The sequence below is a fragment of the Mycteria americana genome, chromosome 6 (genome assembly GCF_035582795.1).
Source record: "Mycteria americana isolate JAX WOST 10 ecotype Jacksonville Zoo and Gardens chromosome 6, USCA_MyAme_1.0, whole genome shotgun sequence".
Lineage (NCBI taxonomy): Eukaryota > Metazoa > Chordata > Aves > Ciconiiformes > Ciconiidae > Mycteria > Mycteria americana.
This window is the reverse complement of record NC_134370.1, coordinates 384,512-403,656: the sequence shown is the minus strand read 5'-3', so window position 1 is coordinate 403,656 and position 19,145 is coordinate 384,512. Positions and strand designations below refer to the sequence as shown.

The 19,145-nt window shown below is 42.6% G+C and overlaps 1 protein-coding gene across 4 annotated transcripts in view; it reads left to right on the top strand.

Moving 5' to 3' along the window:
* Positions 1–19,145, top strand: part of INPP5A (inositol polyphosphate-5-phosphatase A) — a 262,040-nt gene that overhangs the window by 225,887 nt on the left and 17,008 nt on the right. For 3 of the 4 annotated variants that reach the window (XM_075504269.1, XM_075504266.1, XM_075504267.1), the window contains exon 12: positions 8,272–8,345. In XM_075504269.1, the coding sequence (XP_075360384.1) occupies positions 8,272–8,345 (74 nt within the window). Of the gene's footprint in view, positions 1–292; positions 1,010–8,271; positions 8,346–19,145 lie in introns of those variants that run through there. The other variant, XM_075504268.1, reaches the window with a different exon arrangement.

The window sequence follows — 19,145 nt, the reverse complement described above, 5'->3', positions numbered from 1 at the left end:
AAAGATGAAAGGTGCTTCAATTTTTTTCACCTCCTGCCTGCAGTAGCCCAGTCCTTTTGCATTCTCCAGGTACCCCTCACAACCGCACAGATGGATGCCTGTATGCACGTAGGTGTGCACACACGCGTATAGGCCAGCAGATAGTAAGTTTAACATGAAACATAATACTTAAGGACACTTTCATACAAGAGGTACAGCTAGAGATGAGAGTGGGGTACTCAGCTGCAAGGATGCAGAGACATGGGTTCTGGTCCCTGGTCTTAGGACTGTTTGTGTATTTTACGTTACATAGGTGTTGAAAGAAAAACAGCACAGGAAGCGCAGGCTGGAATCCAGGTCTCCTCTGATCCCAAGAGTGACCTCCAGCATGTCTCACTGCCCTGCTGCTTGCGGGTGTCTGCGTGCCCAAGCCCGAGCTCGGCAGGAGGTCCGCCCTGCCCTGCCTTGCCTTGCCTTCCCTTCCCAGGCACCCCCCTGCCCGCGCCTGGCAGCTCCAGAGGAGGAGGGGTATGAATTTGAATCCCCTCTGGGAAAGAAACACCTCAAATTTTAGGTGTCTCGAAGTTTTAGGTGACCTTTCAAGATGCCCGATTGTATCTGGGGGAGACAAGGCGGGTGACCAGAGCTCCCCAAACGCCCCCCTGGAGTGGGACGCCTGGCATTCGGTGCCTCTGGGGTCCTGCCCATTCCCCCAAAAACTCACGTCAGCCAAGCCTGCCTCGTGGGCCTTGCTCAGGGGAAGTTTCAAGCCATGGTGGGAGTTTTGCCCAAGTAAGACACATGGATCATAGCCTTTCTTCAAGAAAGTTCCATTTTTTTATCGCTCTACAAGTAATACTAAAACTGTATCCTACATATTTTTATGCTTTTGTCAAACTGCAGCTCACAGACTGACAATTTGACAGGACAGTGCGCACTGTCGGTTTTAACTCCCGAATGGTGCAAATTCATGTTAACGTTTCACAGTAACAGACATGTAAAGTTTAATGAAGTAATCCACTGAATCTGTCACATTTGCAAGCAGGATATTCCTAATTAAAATATTTTGCTTTTGAAGTTAGCATCCACTCAGTCGTTCTTGCCATTTCGAATGAGCTATATTACAAGCCGTTGTGCACAGTTTATGAACTAATTACAGTAATGTTACAGTGTCTATTCTTGTAAAGTTTTGAAAAAGGCAATTTGCATGAATGCAGTTTTGCAGAGTCAGTTTTTTAAAATGAGGGCAAGCACAGGAATCCCAGGAGAGTGAGTGACAAAATCCACTTTTTACCACTAGAAGAGAGGAAGCATGCATTCAGACTTTGAGCAGCTGGTAAAGTCACTGAGAAGTGGCACTCGCCAAGGGGCCCTCCTTGCTTTCCCACTGTAGTGCTGTGCTAAGGAGCAAATAACATTCGTTGGAGAAATCAGGCTGGAGCATAGGATGACGGGAGCTGTAGTCTCTGTGTTTGAAAGCTGTGAGCAGTCGTGCTGCATTTCAGATGCTTCAGGCTCTTCGCCGGGCACTGTGAAGCGGGAGGGATGGGACGCGATTGCTTCTGCAGAGCAGTGTTTCGGCAAGGAGCCCTTGGGATGTGAAAGGCGCTTTTGTTGTCAGCAGAATGTTAATGCGGGTAACTGCTGCTGCATGAGTGAGAGTCAATACTTGACCTGATTCAGTGCTTTTAACTTCGTAACTAACTAGTTTATTCTTTACATATACTTAAGTTTAGTCTCCTTATTGAGAAGTAATTACCTGAGTAGTACAGCAGGATTCTGATTTACTTTTTTTTCAAGTAACAAAAATATTCCCGGATAAGATGTGGATTCTCTGGTGCATGTTGCAGATCAGAGGGGTGACTGAGCCCTGGGGCGCTGCCAGCAGGGTGTTTAACTTCCAGCTTACCCATACTGCTAGTTTCAGCCTGAAGTCCACAGACTTGGATTGAAAGGATCCGCACAGGGCAATTAGGAAAACCAAGGTTACGTGTGAAATCCGAGCGTGTGAAACGTCTAAAAGGGCTACAGCCTCCACTGGAAAAGTGTAAGGGGTACACAACTGGAAAAGGTTGAAAGCACTGTTTTATCCAAATCCGTGTTCAGGTGGTGCGTATTACAGGACGAACAGACGTCAAAAGGCACTAAGCATCTTTCAGAATGAGAAATACTGCAGCACGTGAACTCTGAGAAGTGTTTGTATTGGACCCCGATGCTAGCCGAAAGCCTCGAGTCTCGAGCTCATTCCTCCGCAGTGTGCTGGGCTCTCACCCCGCCCTGCCCATCGGCTGAACCCGTCACCGCTTTGGAAAGTCGGTGCCACTTTACTGCGTCTGGTATCACGCTGCTGTTTCTCCTCCGGGAAAGGACCTGGGCCTTGTGGTCCGCAGTACTCGGGCTGTTACCACCTCCACCCCGCCTGGGCCCTGCAGCGCAAACCAGGCTGGGGGGTTACGAGGAGGATGAGGAACGTGGGAATGTGAGAAATCAGGCAAGGAGACAGAAAAGGGAGCTCTAATGAGACAGAGCCAATAGTAGTCTCCAGTAATTACTCTAGTGATCAATAGACATCAAGGGAAGGTGTGGTTCTTTCTAGACATTTTAAGCAATCTAAATATTTCCGTAACAGAAATATTATTTTTAAACGCATTTTCCAGAGCAGTTTTCTGAAAAAGTTGGACTACTTATCAGAAAATGTTCGTGTCCTTTAAACCATTGGAATGTCTCCTGAGAGAGAGAGGCATTTTGTCAAAACAAGAACAAACCAGCATTTTCCTGGGGGAGCTTCCACTGAAATAAAAGATTTGCTGAATTCGTACAGGCACAGGGAGCCTTCGGTGCTGACCGTCTTATACTGCCTCTGCCTAACGCTTCTAATGCTAAGAAGAGTATATTTGGTGCAGTTTCTCTGTGTGTCATATATCCACATTCATGTAGGAGTTTATGATTTGACAGCACTGCCACTCAGGATGTATAGACACATTCTCAGAAATATGCAGAAATAAAATAATATAGAAAAGTGGTGTAAGTGGTATGTTTATATTCAATAATTTTGGCTTTTTTCTGTGAAACAATTCTAAAGAATGGCTTTATGAGAGAAAGAAAATTAAGATTTAAAATATATAGTAATGGATCATTTTACAAAGTCTTAGCTAGAGAAAACAGTAGCTTTAAAATAAGGCCAGAGCAGAGTTGTGTCTGACATTTTCGTGGATAAGTGGGAGGGATCAGCATTTCCACAGACCTTTATTTGAAGTCAGTAGGCTGCTGAATCAGTTTCTAAATATTTTTCTTTGACTGGAAAGCTGGATAAAATTACTGTATTTCTAAAGTCTCTTGAAAAAAATTGTGTGCTATACATGACTGGCAAAGGAGGTTACAGTGACCAGTGTCCACATATTTTAATTCTCTAAGGTCATTTCTGTATGCTTATCTCCTCTTTTTGGTCTGAAACTTCATTTCCCTTTCACAGCTGTGAATTCTCTGGTGGGCCCTGCAGATGGATTTGATAAATGCTGCTAATATCACCTTCTGATCTACCAATGCTCTGACTTTGGTCTGTAGGTCTTGATGAGTAATTGCCGTTGTTCTACTCCAATGACTGAATTAAGTTGCCCTGTTTTAAAGGGTTCATACGTGTGTGATTTTAGCCAAGGTGGCCCACTGCAGCATACCGATGGACACTGACCTTTTCAGAGCGCCTCATCGCTTTAAACTGAAGCAAGCAAAATTACCTTGATTTCTACAACTGGCTAGGCTCTGTTATAATCCTTTGATTACTGTCAAGCTACATAAGACTGAAATCTGGTATTCCAGATAATTGTTATCTTTGGCCAAAGCACACACTGCTTAGCCGCGTGCAGCCCCGTGAGCTGCAGGGACAGTGAGCTGCAGCCCATACTCCGGCCCTGGGGCGAGGGAGCTCACTGGAGTCTCCATCGGAAGCACTGCACAGTACCGAGACCATCCGTCCAGCCCCACTCCAGTTTTTCTTACTGAGTGGCGTACGGGTTCTGCAGACAGCGCCTGTGCAGGACCGCGTGCCCCGGTACCGGGCATTGCCTTCTCCTTCACCCTTGTACGTAAACGCACTTGTACGTCAGCGCTGACAAGAAAAAGGGAGGAAAAAACGAAACTCTTCAGCAGCTTTTACAGGTGACACAGTTGCCTGGAAGAACGCCAGTTTTGATAATTCCTTGAGGAGGTGATGGGCACTGCAGCTGATACAGGCGACGGCCCTGAATGCTTTTAATTCTACTCAAATTAAATAGGGAATATCCTTTACTGCAAATGCAGTCAGTCTTTAATTCTGTGCAGAGAACTTCATTGTTATCAAGCCAGTTCCCATTCAGGTCAATAGGAGCTTGAATACACAAACTAATTGAGGCATTTGGCTCATGAAGTTTGGTAAATAGAAATACGTCACTTCAGACTGCAAAATCCGATCAATAATTTAGCCTGTTTTTAAAAATCATATTCTGCCCTATCAGTTTTTTCTCCCAGTCACAGGCCGGCGGATGCGTGCTGTGTGCCTGCTTACGGGCAGTGCATGGCGGTATTCCCCGAGGCATATTATCTTTGTCTGTCGTGGGGTATTAGCTAACTGTCGGTATATCACTCATGGGTATGGATGGTATTTTCATTTGGAAGGTGTTAATCAAACGTTCATGTTGGGCTGGTCACTGGACGTTGTAGAGCAAATCTTGACATAGTATCAGCAACTCAATGGTTACAGCAGATAAAACATAGGTCCTGCATCATCATTGCTGTCATTTAGGTATAAATACATTGGTGAAATTGAGTTGGGGAAAAAAAGAGTCTTCTGAACTGCCTATGACATATAGTTCTGGAATTAACTTCCCGCCACAGCATTTTAAAATCTCTGTAATTGCTCAAATTACCCCAGCACATCATGTAACACCTTAAAGATTTGGTTCTTAAGGATGATCTTATCATGAGTAAATTAAATAGAACAATATATTGATTTTTAGGCTTTGAACTTAATTTCTTTGTCATTTTTAAGGCATTTAGAGTGACAGACATAGTCATGTTTACTGTTACAGCAATGACATTATTCACAATGCTGTTTAGTGTACAATATGGAAATAAGTGAGCAGTTTGTGCTGAAAATTGCCATGAACAGAGTATGTTCCGGGTGGATTTTTTTAAATACAATGTTATATGCTTTAAAAATAAAGACATTACCCTGTGAGAGTCTGAGTGCTCCTCAGTATCATCTGGCCTATATTAATTTTCACTAATTTTCTGTAGTGCCAAGGAGCTCCAGACACCCGTGTACCTGTCGTAAAGCAAATACAATTAAATGATGCCCGTGTCAGGTCCCGTTCCTTCTCTTACTAGGTTGTGTTGAGGGAAAGTGACCTTTATAACCGTTTTATGACAAGACCTAGTGAACGCCTTGGTTTTTCACCAATAATTTTGCATTTTGAGATTACAGGCTTAAATGAGAACCCAAATGCTTCTAATACTGAAAAAAGTAATAGTTAAAACATGCTCTTCTACTGAAAAATTAACGGGAGTTTTCTCAAAATGCACAGTTCAAGTTGTCATCATTTCTCCCCCTCATCCCCCCCAGTCTGCAGTGCTGCCAGGTAAATACAGAAGAGCTGTCAGGTGGGTTCACACTGCGCAGTCCTGAACACACGAATAACTGGTCGTTGCCCTTCGTAAGAATGGGCAGATGTCTGCTTGCGTAGTTTGTGGACACATTTGAACAGAAGGTTACAGATACTGTAACATAGTCACTTAATATCTAGGAAAAAATAAGTAATTTGTTAAAATTAAACAATTATTTAAAATATAGCATGAAATAAAAGTTTGTGCAAATAATCAAGTGAAAATATTTAACTATTTTACATGTGAGGAGGAATTGTCTCCAACGAGCATTCCCTGACTATTTCTTCTAGGCACCTAGTGGGGCTTTGACATGCAGCTGGGTCATCGTGAGTTTTTGGCTTTGTCATTTCACGTTAAAGATGTCCCTCTACCTGGGGAAACTTGGGGAACTGACAGAGAGCACAGCGCACAATACGGTCTTGTTCCTATTATCTGTCCTCTGTCACCAGTGTCAGCAGCTCATCTGCATAGCACAGACACAACTAAACAAGCAACTGCAGCAAATAAACACATCAGAAACTTCTTTGGATAATAATGCACGTGTGAATGCTTAGTCCTCTAAACCCTAGTCTTCATTGAGTTTGCAAATATCATCATAGCAAGAACAATCTGAATGTATAAAATTTTGAAAGTGTGAATTGGTGTGAGAGGACAATGCATCTATTGAACGTCGCCAGCCCCTGGAATGCCCATGAGTAATTTATACCATTGTGTTCTGTGGAGCATTGTTCTTTTATTCAGTCCTTGCAGTTTTCACACTTCAGAAATAGCCTCCTTTCTCCTGATGTTTCCACTTTCCTGCTCTGATCTGTTTACTTGGCAACAGTAGGAAAAAGGTATTTGCACTGTATTAATAGACATATATTTCAAAGAAAAGTTTCAACTGGGGATAGTAGATTTTTTTTCCTATGCTAGATTCATGTTGGGCAGATAATATCTTTAAGGTGGACACATGTGGAGCAGGAAAGGGATGGTAACATTTGTTTTCATAGCCAGTTTGTATGTGTATATGGTGGCTACGCATCTATCTATACATACTTAAATACAGGATCACGGTCTGGAAACACGCATGAGAAACCAGTTTTTCCTGAAGTATGTTGAGATTGCTTCAGTAAGAATAGTGGCTGAACCACCCCAACATTTTTAGGATCGAGCATATTATTAGATACATACCGTAAGTTTCCACACAGATGTTTATAAATATCTATCCAAACATCTTGAATACTTGGGCTTTCGATCGGATATTATAACATGTACAAGTTATCTGCAGTTATTTGTATTGCAAAATCTTTTCCAGTGTACCATCGTGATGCATTTTAGTGCATCTGACACCAAACTCCGTGTTCGGTGTCAGATGCACTAAAACAGGGAAAGCTGCCCATTATTTGGCATCCTCGCGTAAAAGTACGTGCATGCAGCAACACGGCATGCACGTAAACTCGAAGGCGAAGCGAGCCGGGTGGGCCATAGAGAGGTAGCTAATCAGCAGTGCAGGTGGTTCAGGTAGCTGCTTTTCACACAGATAATTAATGTGTACAAGTAGCTGCTAATTGCACATTTCAGGAATGATTTATGAGGTGGCAGAGGGGAAAGAGGGACACAATCTAATTTCTTTGGGAACCTCTGCCATTCGTACAATGGTATCAGCACAGCTGTGAGATCGGACATGATTAATGAACGGTGGGCAAACACGCCGCCATCGTGCGGGATGCCGTTTGGATGACACGCTTGTCAAAATAGAAAGTGGCACTTAGAGCGACGGCCAGGAACAGTGCGGATTATGAGCTTTTTGTCTTTTAACTCGCTAATTCACTCGGACGTCAGGCTTAACACCAGCCGTGGTTCTGAAATAAGGTCGTTTATGTCCATCAGAACAATTTTTGGTTTAATGTGGACGATTATCATTGACTTGTTATGAGCAGGTTTGTGTTTATGAACAAAAGACTGCAGATATTTATTTTCTCTGTAGAGGTCCAGGGGAAAACAAATTTGGCAAGGACTAATATTTATACAGGACATTAAACCTAGACTTATGAACATCTCTGTTAAATATCTGCTTCTAGTACTATATCTTGGCTGCTGCCTGGGAACACATTTTACCTATTGTCACGTATCCCTCTTTCTGCTATCTGACGTGCACCACCCAAAATAGGTGTACAAAACCACTGCTTGTCTTTGCTTAGGAAGAGTGATGTGCACATCCTTGTGTTTATTGTACCTTCTTATCTGAGCTAAAGATAATACAAAGTAATATGATACTTTTTGCTGGCATTTTTGTGGGCTGATCAGCATATCAGTTTGCTGTACTTCTTTAATGCTAGTCTGGTTTATCTTTGAAAAGATTGCTAATAAAATTTAGAAAAAATTAGCCATCTGACATAGTAAGTGTACATACAGGTCACTGCTGTAAAGTGCCAGTGTTACGTGTTTCACTGAGATGAAAAGGAACATTTTGAATGCTTTTCTCAATGAACTGTTAACGTATCAAAATAGTACTGAGTCTTTTGCACTATGTTTTAAAAACTATTATATGAGGGGTATACCTCAAGCTGTGTAATCCAAGTCTCTGTTTATTGCCTTTTATATAATGTAGTATTTTTAGATTGCTGCAGTTCAACATTAAAGAGTGAATACATTTATTTCTATCTTTTATAGCTTTTAGAATTTGACAGAGAGCTGTCAGTCTTTAAAGACAGATTGTATGAACTGGACATCTCATTTCCTCCCAGGTAAGATTCATATCTAATCCATTTATTTAACTAGCGAGCTAGAACATAATTGTTACTAGCAGTGTAGGTAAATTGTGAGTGTTCCCATACATATCGCAGAAAGGATAATGATCTTCGTTCCTTTCATAAATGTTTGGTCTTCCCGCATCCCCTCCATCGCTACACAAACAGTGCCGGTGCAGTCCGCATGCCGGTAGCGCTCTATAGCTCATCGTTTGGATTCAGCTGACCCTGTCTTTGATAGCTGCTCGTAAAGTAGACCTGACGTGATTCTGTGCTAAGAGATGCGTAGCTACTTTTAAGCACTGGACCCAGTGCTAACAGATAACCTGTTAAAGGCTTTATTGCAGCCATAAAGGCGGTCTGTGCCTCAAGCTGTTGAAAACTGGCTGCACTGGCACTTGCTGGGAACAGACTCGGCGTGCGGGTGCAGAGCCTAATGCCATTGCGCAAGGGGGCATCCAAGAGGGCATCAGGAAAGAGGACAGGAACTTAGATTATGCTTTTCCAGTTTCAGTAGACATGTTGTATAACTGCTAAGACTGTTAGAATAATTTGGCTTTTTTAATACGCATGCATGATTTTAATCAGCTATATCCCTTGGGTGAATTTTAGCCATGAATAGACAAGTATTGTTATCATACAAAACCAAGGTTTTTGCAAGTGGCAGTCCTGTTCAGGAGAAATCTGTGGAAAATTTGGTACAGTTTTAAACATGTATGGCCCCTTTCCAAGAATGAAGAAGTCAAATCTCACAGTTGCTTTTAAGGGAAAGAAATACTGCATTTGCAAAGAGAGTAAAGTTCAAGAAATCATAGATAAAAACATACTTTTTATATACTTATTTTTAATAGATACAATATTCTTAAATATTGCTATTTTGTCCTTTATGGACAGATAGAAAAGTATGATGTTTTGGCATACGCTAAGAAAAAATTTGGAAAGCTTGCCTTTTTGTTATCATAATCTCATTATTTCTCACCAGCCAGCTGCGATACTGATTATATTGATCCCTTGGGACAATGGAAGTATGCATGGAGAGGTTGCCGCTGCTCTAAATTGTTCTTATTGATTGAGTATGATAACAGAAGACCAGCAGTGTGTACATCTCTGAGTGTATTTCATTAGTTGTGTACCTGGTCAGGGTAAAAGGAGGTGAGGGGAAATAGACGTGAATTTTGTACCAGAAATTCTCTTCTCCTTGATTTCACCAACATTAGTGCTTTCAGCCAGAACAAGGTTTGGCAAAAATACGTTGTCACATGAATGGTTTGCAGGTTCTTCAGACCTTTCTGTCAATACGGTTTGGTGTCACTCTGCTCTCAAGCAAAGATCAGAAATGTGGTGTGAGTAGTCTTTGTATCTAAGTTGTACTTTTGATCTGTGAAACGATGTGAACATCTGGCCAAGGTCTAAACCCTTGAAAAATTTCTTTTCACAAATATGTCCAAATCTCCGTAGAGATTTCTGTTACTATTTTAGCGGTTAAGTTTCTTGCAAATTACAGCTAGACTGGATACAACCCAGGATTTTCCTTGTAGCTACCAAGGGCCGTGCCCTGCGGGGTTGTGGGCAAGTAATAAATGAGCCTTCCTCTCCTTTACATCCCAAATTGGAGCAAGTAGTGGTGGGAAACCTCCATGAATGAAATACAGGTGGAACAAAAGCCAGAACCAAAACTCCACAGGAGCCACCTGGTAGCCGTGCAGGGAAGAGCATAGCTAGGACTCAGAAGGGTGACGCCTTGGGCCATCGCTGGGTCTCCAGGCAAGGAGACCAAGACTTGCAGAAGCAGCCAGAAGAGGACAGCTCTAGCAAGGTAGCTGATGAGAGTCTAGGACAATGAGACAGGGCTGCAGAGGAGAGAGGACTGGGCAAGGATGATCTGGAGTACTGGGGGAAAGTGGTGAAAACCATAGGAAGAGCGAGGTGGCCGCAGGACGCTGCCCGTGGGCCGTGGCAGCGAGTTGGTCTTGCCCTTCCCAGGTGAAAACGGGTAGCTGGGAGAAAGACCTTCTGTGTCCTAGCACTGATCCACAGAGAGAGTGACAGACTGCTGCTGTCAGATGTCAGATGCTGGAGTACCGAGGAATCCCCGTCAGGCCAAGGTAACGCCACTTCTCCTCGAGGTACGGCCAGAATGGAGCTTGAAAGTGGCGTAATGTAAGACTGTATAAAGAGATAAAGAAGCCTTGGGGAAAAATGGAAGATGTTTGACGAAAGAATTAGAAGTTAAACTGGGAGTAAATAGGAGGGCTTGTGAGAGCTGTGACTGAGAACTGCTGAGGTTGCTATAAAACCAGCAGCGGGCTTTGGGGGGATGCATGGGGAGGACCATATGAACAGGAGCAAGAGGAGGTAAATTAAATATTAGTCAACTGCATTTGTGTTCTCTGCTGCCTCAGTATCTGAATACTTTGACACAGAGCATTAACATCCAAATGATGTATTTTGATACCATTAACATTTTAAGCTACTGTATCTGCTGTATGAGTCTATTATTGTCTAGAACAAAAATAATAAACAAAGTGCTACACCAGAGATGAACCCCTGGTAAAAAAATGCAAGACCAGGGGAAAATGTCCCATCCCAGAAATCCCTGCGAATGAAACACAGATTTTGACTTTGTCTAACTGATGTAATGAGTGAAATGAAAGAAATACCCTGTAATATGAGCTAAGTATCATCTCCTCTCCCTCCCCTGCCCACATGCTTGCAGACTTGGCTAGGAAACTTCAGGAGCAGCTCTCTGAGGGCAGAGTGCTGTCATCAAGGAGGGCAGTCACCAACTTCTGATGGCAACTTACCCACTGCCAGCTCCTTCTTTCTCAATTGTATTACTTGTTTTTGTTTCCTTGCAAAACCAAAGCCAAATCTAGCTCATATCCTTGTTTTGTTTTGTACACACCACCAATACTAGAGATGAAGTATTTCATTAAGTACAATTTTGGCTTGCAAAGTTCAAGTCGAGGCAGCTGAGCCCTAGCTGTTGTTGATTGCATTACAGGATGTGGCGGACTCAGGTCCTGCATCCAGTCCCCTCGCTCCCCCAGAACAAGGGGCCGTCACACGCTCGCTCTCGCTGTGACGCCTGCTGCGGGCATTTCGGGATGGCTCTGCAGGAGGGGGCACCCTGTCTGCAGAGCTGCTGATGGATCCTGCCTGGGGCAGCAGCCAGCAGTCACATTACTCTTGCTTCTGTTGTCTTTCAAGATGAAAAACCAAGATCCTGACCACTTCTTGCCATCAAAGATCCCATAACATTTTTGCAAGAGCATAGACGTCTAGACAGATGTTCTGGCCAAAGTCCCGGTAATTGGATTCCACCTCCCCAAACGCACTGTTACTTTAGTTGAATTTGGTGGTATTCTTCGCTTCCTGCCCCAAACCGCTGCACAGCGTGCTGGTGCCGTGCTGATTGCTACTGCACTGCAGCGCTAAGGGACGCTGAACTCAGCAGTTGTCTACAGACCGCAGCTCTCTAACGTGTTCAGATGCTTGCAAAAAAAGATCTGCACTCCCAAGGTGGAAGCAGACACTTCTGAGCAGGGACCCTGTCCACATCTTGGGAAACGGCCATAAAGGGTCGTTTCCAGCTTCACCCATTCGCCTCTGTTCCCACTCAGTTCCCAGCTTTGGGGCTTTGTGCACAGTCTGGGGAGCGGGAACGAGGGTGCAGCATAATGTGGCAAACCCTTCCTCCACCTCCAACGGCCCGCAGAGAGCCAGCCCTGCGCCTGCTGTTCTCACCTACGTCGAAGGGGAGCGGTGAAGAGGATGAACATGCAGCTTTGCCTGCTACTCGCTCTGTTTCCTTCTTATAACTAGGTAATAGTAATAATAAATGATAATACATTTTTATATACTGAAAGCTGGCGCTTCCTTTGTGGCATGGAAGAGATGCTAACACTGAGTTTATATAACACAAAATGTCTTTGAACTTAAGCAGAGAATATTGATAAAATATGAGAATTGAATAGGAGGATATTGCTAAAAAGACAAGATGTAAAACCAACAAGCTAAACTCATGCATATACAAAGAGCAAATTGGCTTTACATTATGAGGGTGCTTTTTTTCACCTATCCCTCCTCGTGTTCTGGGTCATGTGGCAAGGGAGTCCTGCTTTCCGTTCTGTAGTCCTTGCACCAGCGCCAAGCTTAGTAAGAAGTCTCGCCTAAGTGAAGTACTGCAGAACTGGATTCATGGTGGTTAGAGTTACTGCAGGTCAGTGTCCTATTTTTGTTCATGAAACTAAGCACATTGATTTTCCTGGGAGAAACGATATGATTTATTTTTCTTTGTATTGACATAATGACCACAATGTGCTATTAACTGCAAAACCAGGTATTTTGAACAGGCAAAAAGCAGCGGTTTTAATGTAGGACATTTTCATTTTAACTTAGAACCTTTTCACTCATGCAAGAAAGAAATTAAAACTACGGCCTAAATGTCTTGGTTTCACTTCCTAGTAGTTTTTCCTCCATTTTCCGCTCATTTTTTCTTTTCTTCTGGGAAAAAAAAAATCTGTAGTTTATCATGACTTAGCTGCTTTTATAAACTGTTTGTAAATATTAGCTTAATATATAAGATATTTGTCATATATCCAGTCATACTAGATTTTGTATTTTTAACCAAAGGAGGATATGATCAGTCCTGTCTATTTAGAAACTACTTCTTTAAGCTTCGTGGTATTCTTAGCTGGAAAGTGTATGGTGCATCCATTTGTTCTGCAAGGGCATCAAACAAAGCCTTTTTCACTGGCGGGAGAGACAGAGAAAGCTCTAGTCACTTTTTGTGGCAGGCTTATAGCCTTAATTAGCGAGCAGTTGAATTTAGAAGGAAGTTGTAAGCAATTGTAATGATAGCCTTAAAGTAGTATTTCAGAATTTGTTTTAGACGTGATATTTTAATTATGGTCCATTGATTCAGTCAATGAATTACTCTCTGCTTCTGTTCTTGATCCGTGGTGTTACGGTCTTACATCATGGGATGCTGGCCAACAATTGAAGACAGAGTATCTCAGTTAAAATGGTACTGAATAAATTTAGTACTACATTTCACATCTCTCAAAAAATGAAAGATCAATTAGGACGGTTTTCTCTTTCTTTCATTTGCTTCATCATTTGTGCATACAATTAATTGCCTGATTTGCACACAGAGTTCTACAAATCAATAGCACAGTTGCATTCCTGTCTTACTTGTAAATTTTTCCCTCAAAAAGCATGCTTGAGATTCAGCGTGCTCTTGAGATAAATGGAAAAGGTCACATCCCTTTGAGTTGCAGCAGACTAAGTTACTTATAAATTCATTTTTTATCAGCATAAACTGTTTATTCTCTGGACTTTATCATGAGATCTTATTGATACGCTACCATAGCTGGCCTGGGGTTGAAAGCTTTACTCCTTGGAGTCAGTGATATTTTTGTGGTTAACTTCAGTGGGGCCAAAATTTCACCCTGGGCAGTTTTCTTGGTTTGTTTTCACAGCACTCCTAGAGCGGCATTACACCGTGATCAGGTACCTCAGGTATAAATATGGACAGGTAGAAAGGTGCCGCACTGTTACTTACCCATGTTTTACCTTGCTTCCCTGCGTAACGCCGAGTGCAGCGTGAGATCCTAGTCCTAACGTCCCACCAGTGCTGGCTGGGGACCCGGCACATCCCGTGATGGACAGCCAGCCCCGGCCCTTCGTAAGAGGGCTTTGTTTCGAATGCAAACCGCTGGTTCTGTAGCATAGAAATAAGCAAAGTCCTAAGTGAAGTAATAAGTAAGCGAACAGTCTCTTTTCATGGCGCCAGGCGTTACAGTGAATGCATGAGAGAGAATGCCTTTCTTGGAGAGGAACGCCTTGAGTTAAGCTAGCTCTGACCAGCGCTTTGGTCAAGAACCACAGGCCGTGAACCCAGTCCGGGATTCTCAGGCCTTGGTCCCATTCCTGCTTATTTCAGCAGCACCATCGCACGTTTGTGCGCTGTACGGGTCTCCTCTTCGAGACTGCGAAAACTCCTTTATATACAGAGGGTGACCAGAATTGTTTGTCTCTAGTAGTATTTTTCTCAGTTATGACTGTACAAGTATTGCAGAATTTAATTTTAAATTTGAGTCTGTGGTTACAAAAAATGAGGGTGAACACATTGCTGTTCTAGAAAGTATTTGGAAGTTTTGGTGTCCTCAAAGCGCTTATGTACTTCAGAGTACGGACTGAGAAAATAATCAAATCTGATTCTTGCATATTCTCAGTTTTCATTTAAAATGATGAAAGAAGTTCTTCTGTTGTAATAATCTGAACGGAGAGGACGTTTTTGTATGTTTCTGTGGTTTAGTTGTTTTGTATTAATATAGCTGTGTCTTTTACAATTAATTTCTCTGTCCCTTCTCCTTAAGTTCAAATGAAGCCATGACAGTCATGTAGGCATATATTTTTATACTGGCAAGAATTTTTTTTGAAGGAAATCAGTATACTTCGCTCTTTAAACGAACCTTCTTACAAGCAAGTCGTTGTCCAAAATTTTCATACTCCATTTTAAAAGTTATAATAGCTTCTCGTAAAGCACCGTAAGTTCTGCATAACGTCACGTCACGATGCTACGCTGTTAACTGGTTCCAGTTTGAAGAAACGGCCAGTGTCCGAGCTCGGCAGTTCGGCGCAGGCTGCCAGCAGCTGAACGAGCGGCACTCTGGTGCCTTGTGCTTCGCCGCCGAGCACGCAATGCGAGCTGTAAATTCATCTCGCTTGTGCTCCAGAAGCCATCCGTCAGGCCAGGCGTGACAAGCCTGGGCACTGCTCACCCCCGTGATGAATTTGGCTTTCCCGTGTTAGCGGTGGCCCTGGAGCCGCAGAGGCGTGACACTGCCCTGGGGACGTGCTCGTGGTCCCCGGGCACGGGGGCTCGTTTAGGTGCAGGACACACCTTGGGACACAAGTGACAAGCCAGCAGTGTGCCTGGTTCTCAGGGGAAAAGAACTGCTAACTTGCCTCCACGTGCTGATAGAAATCTCCCGTATTCATAGATGTCAGGGAAACTGACCTTCTGTCAGATGGGATGATAGGGAAGAGGTACCGCTCTGCTGTCTAGGATTTAGGGAAAATAATAAAGAAAAGATTAGTGAGTGAGAAAAACAAAGCAAAAGGCATTTTTTTTAATGTGCTTTCTCATAAAATACACCATTTGGTATGAAAAAACGCAAATTGTCTGTTATAAAAAACCTCAGGATTCTTCCTGTCTTTTTATTTAGGGACCTAAAATTCTTAAGTTGTCAGACCTTCTTGTTTCCAGTTTTTCATTACACTGAGATAGCATGCCAATATAGGTAGTAATAGAAATGTTGACTTCTTGAGTAATTTTCTAACTGTAAAATGCCATAATGAAATGATGACGTGTTGTAATACTTCTCTGGTTTTTTGCTCTTCTTCACTGTATTTATAGTTGTCGATTTCATTATGCTCTTCAAATTTCATGGACAGTGTGCTTTTCTGTAGTTGTTACCATCTCTTTTCAGGTGATTGTAAACTATATTCAATAATCAGTGAGAGCACTGAACTCTTATCACTTGTTAGGGAAAAATTCTCAGGAATTATTATTCCCAAGTCCTGGCAAAGAAATGAGGTCTTTGTATATTTCCAGCTGCTGTACCATGCTTTTAATACCAGCTTTTAAAAGCTTCACTTTATATAAACCTTTTCTTATTTTCTTTCCAGTCCCTGTGCTAATGGTTCCTAAAAGTAAAATTCTGGTGTTGTAATAAGTAGCAAATAAAAAGTTACTTTTTAATTCTGTAGAGAGTGGAGACCATGTACTGAGTCAGGAATACTTTAACATTTCTTTTTAAACTACTGACTTCTTGCTTGTCTCTAAGCAATAGTACAGATAATTCTGTAAAGAAATTGAAATGCCAGGGGCCTCTTTCCCTGCATTGCTCTATTTGCCAAGTCTCGACAGCCATGGAGAAAAGAAGAACATTGCTGTACAGCTGCCTCTTCACTGTTTGGTGTGTAAAAGGGAACTGAAACGGAGCTGATGCCCTCCATAACAAGTTAATGCAAATCGTCCATGCTTTTTGATCCTTTGAGTGAGGACCCACCTTTGTTTAAACCCTCCGTTGGAAGGTGTGTTGACTATCCATTGTGAAAGGCTGCATAAAAACACAGTGTAGCTAAATTAGTGTAACCTTACAGTCACGGCTTAAATTAGTAAAAGCCAGGACAGTCAATTTTATATTTAGAAAAGCTATTTTTCAAGGCTTTATAAGTTTCTAATGACCATTAAAATTTATTGTGGGTTGAAACTTGAGAGATTTCAAAACAAGAAGTAAAATGCTTACTTCCCTTTGGTTCACAGCAAGATTTCAGGAGAAAAGCACCCTGTCAGGCTGTTGCATGAGTATTTTCCTACCCGTACAGCCTATCCACGTTGGGCTGTTCATTTTCAGTACAGCAGGCACAAGGTCAAACAGACGAAGTACAAAAGCAGAGGATGCTGCTCACCCCATGGCCAGCCACCCGCCTGTCAGTGGAGGAGCGGAGACGAGTGCTGCTCTCAGGGTTGCCTCTGCATTTCACAGGAAACAATCACTGGACAAAATGTGAAAAGCAATTCTAGGAGTGGAGACCGGAGCCTTGGCATGGTTGATGAGATGGCAGGTGAATGAGGATTTTCAGAATTACCACTTTGGCCTTAGTTGGGTATAAATTGAATTGAAGTTCTTTGGTTTTATCTGGCCACTAATCCACAATTTGACTTTATTTCTGCCCTTTTGAAACAGCAGTTCACTTTTAAGTGTTCAAACTACTAAGCAGTATGCAAATGGCATTTGTTGGATTTTACATAAATAAGTTAGTATTTTTAATCATACATTAATTTTGGTACGTATAGATCACAATTATATATATAATAATAGTTCTATGAGAATTTATAGTTATAGTGTATTATAGTTCTAAATTGAATTTGTAGCTATAAATGGAATGGTATTAAGGCAACACAGTAAATTCATGTTAATGTATATGCGAGTGGGTTTCCGCAAGGTCTGGGTAGACTCTGTGTTAGCGAATGTTAGCTTCAGGACCCTTTCCAGTCAACTTTGTATGTGGGAAGGATTCCAAAGCCGCTTCTGAACTCTCCTACCAGCCATGTCTAAAAATAGCCTTTCTGCAGGCATACTTCTGGAACTCAAAACAAAACAAAACACAACTATTGTTCTTCCATTGCAAAACTGTAATTTAGTTTAAGACCATATGTCTGCTTGATGTTATGTGAATTCTTCATCCTACCCTGCGTGACCATGCTGCTGCGGCGCAGAGGGAGTGGTGGTCGGGCAGTCACCACTCAAAAACATTCAGAACAAAGCCTTGACTGAGCATAGCACGGACAGCATCTGCTTAATTTGCAAGGCTGTCAATTATCTCCTCTCTGTTCAGCAGGGCACTTAATATCTAGGCGTTTTTCTAAATTCCTCTTCAATTCCGAGTTCCTTTTAATTCTTTAAATATGTGCTTAAGTTGTATCGGCTTACCATCCTGTGTAACCCTGCATCACAGAGAAGCATGCTAGTGATGCCATGAACGAACTGCCGAGGAAATAAGTCTTGGCCTGCTAGCTCTCGACCTGTATGTGCCGAAGCCATTTTACCCCGGGTCAGCAGCCTCTGCCCATGGGGCTTCCCCGGCACATTCCTGCGCTTCACGGTCGGAATCGCCAGAAACCCGCCGAGGGAGAGGTGTCTGCAGAAAGTGCAGCCGTCTCTCCCAGCCAGCAGGGAAACGCGGGAGGCGGTTGTTCTCTCCCCAGTCAAGCGGTTAGCCTCTTCAAAGCCCACCCCGCTCCTCATTTGTCTTCCCTTGGGCTGAGAATGGGCGAAGTAACAAACCTGCTGCCTTCAGCAACAGCAAATCCTTCCTCGATCCTCCTGAAATCTGCCAAAAGCAAAGGCAGGCTGGAAGAGGAATCACGGCTTAATAAGAAATCACAGCCTGCATTACAAGTCTGCTATCTTTACCCAGACTATAAAGACCCCTTCTAACGGAGTATTTTTCAGACATTATTCACCCATTCCTATACTCCTATATTTTGAGGCCTTTTACTTTATATAGTGAATATTCATGTTTTCATCTCATTACCCTTTGTAATCTAATGTAGCCCATAGCAACCTTAGCCATTGGAGGCTAAATACAATTCAGAATTTTAAACTCTGTAAGCTCTGTCAGTCACGGGCTGAACAGCCTGGCCGTGAGCAAACAGCAAGCCCAGTGTGAGGCTGGAAAAGAGTTTGTGGTAGTCAGCAATCATTGCAAAAGGCAGTAGGTGTGAAAGAAGAAGTAACGACATTGTGGTCAGTCAATATACAGGTGGGCAATTGTTACCTTTATCACTGCTCTCCATTAATTATTATAATTATTCTTGTAGCTGTTGTATAGCAAAGATAGGAGCTGACTTTAGCAAGAGTTCACACCCACCTACAAGGTTTGCTTTCAGATAAGTCTGCATGCACAGTAATCTCATGTATTAATCATTCTCTTAAAGTGACCCGTTCTTGTTTGTTGTTGCGTTGGGCTGTCATGTAATTTACTGGTTGGACATACGTTTGTGTCTTAGATATCCGCTGTGCGATATTTTGCTCAAGCAGACCCTCTGCGTTGGCACTATCTTGGCTTTGACACCTCTCACCAGGGGATAGGTTGAATCTCATTTACTCTTGGAAGCGTGTTTCTCCTTTGGCATTCTCTCTGGCTGTGGTCCCTTATTCTGCCAGAATCCTGTTTAGTCTATAATCTGTTGATTCTCTACCCTCGTATTTTGTCCCG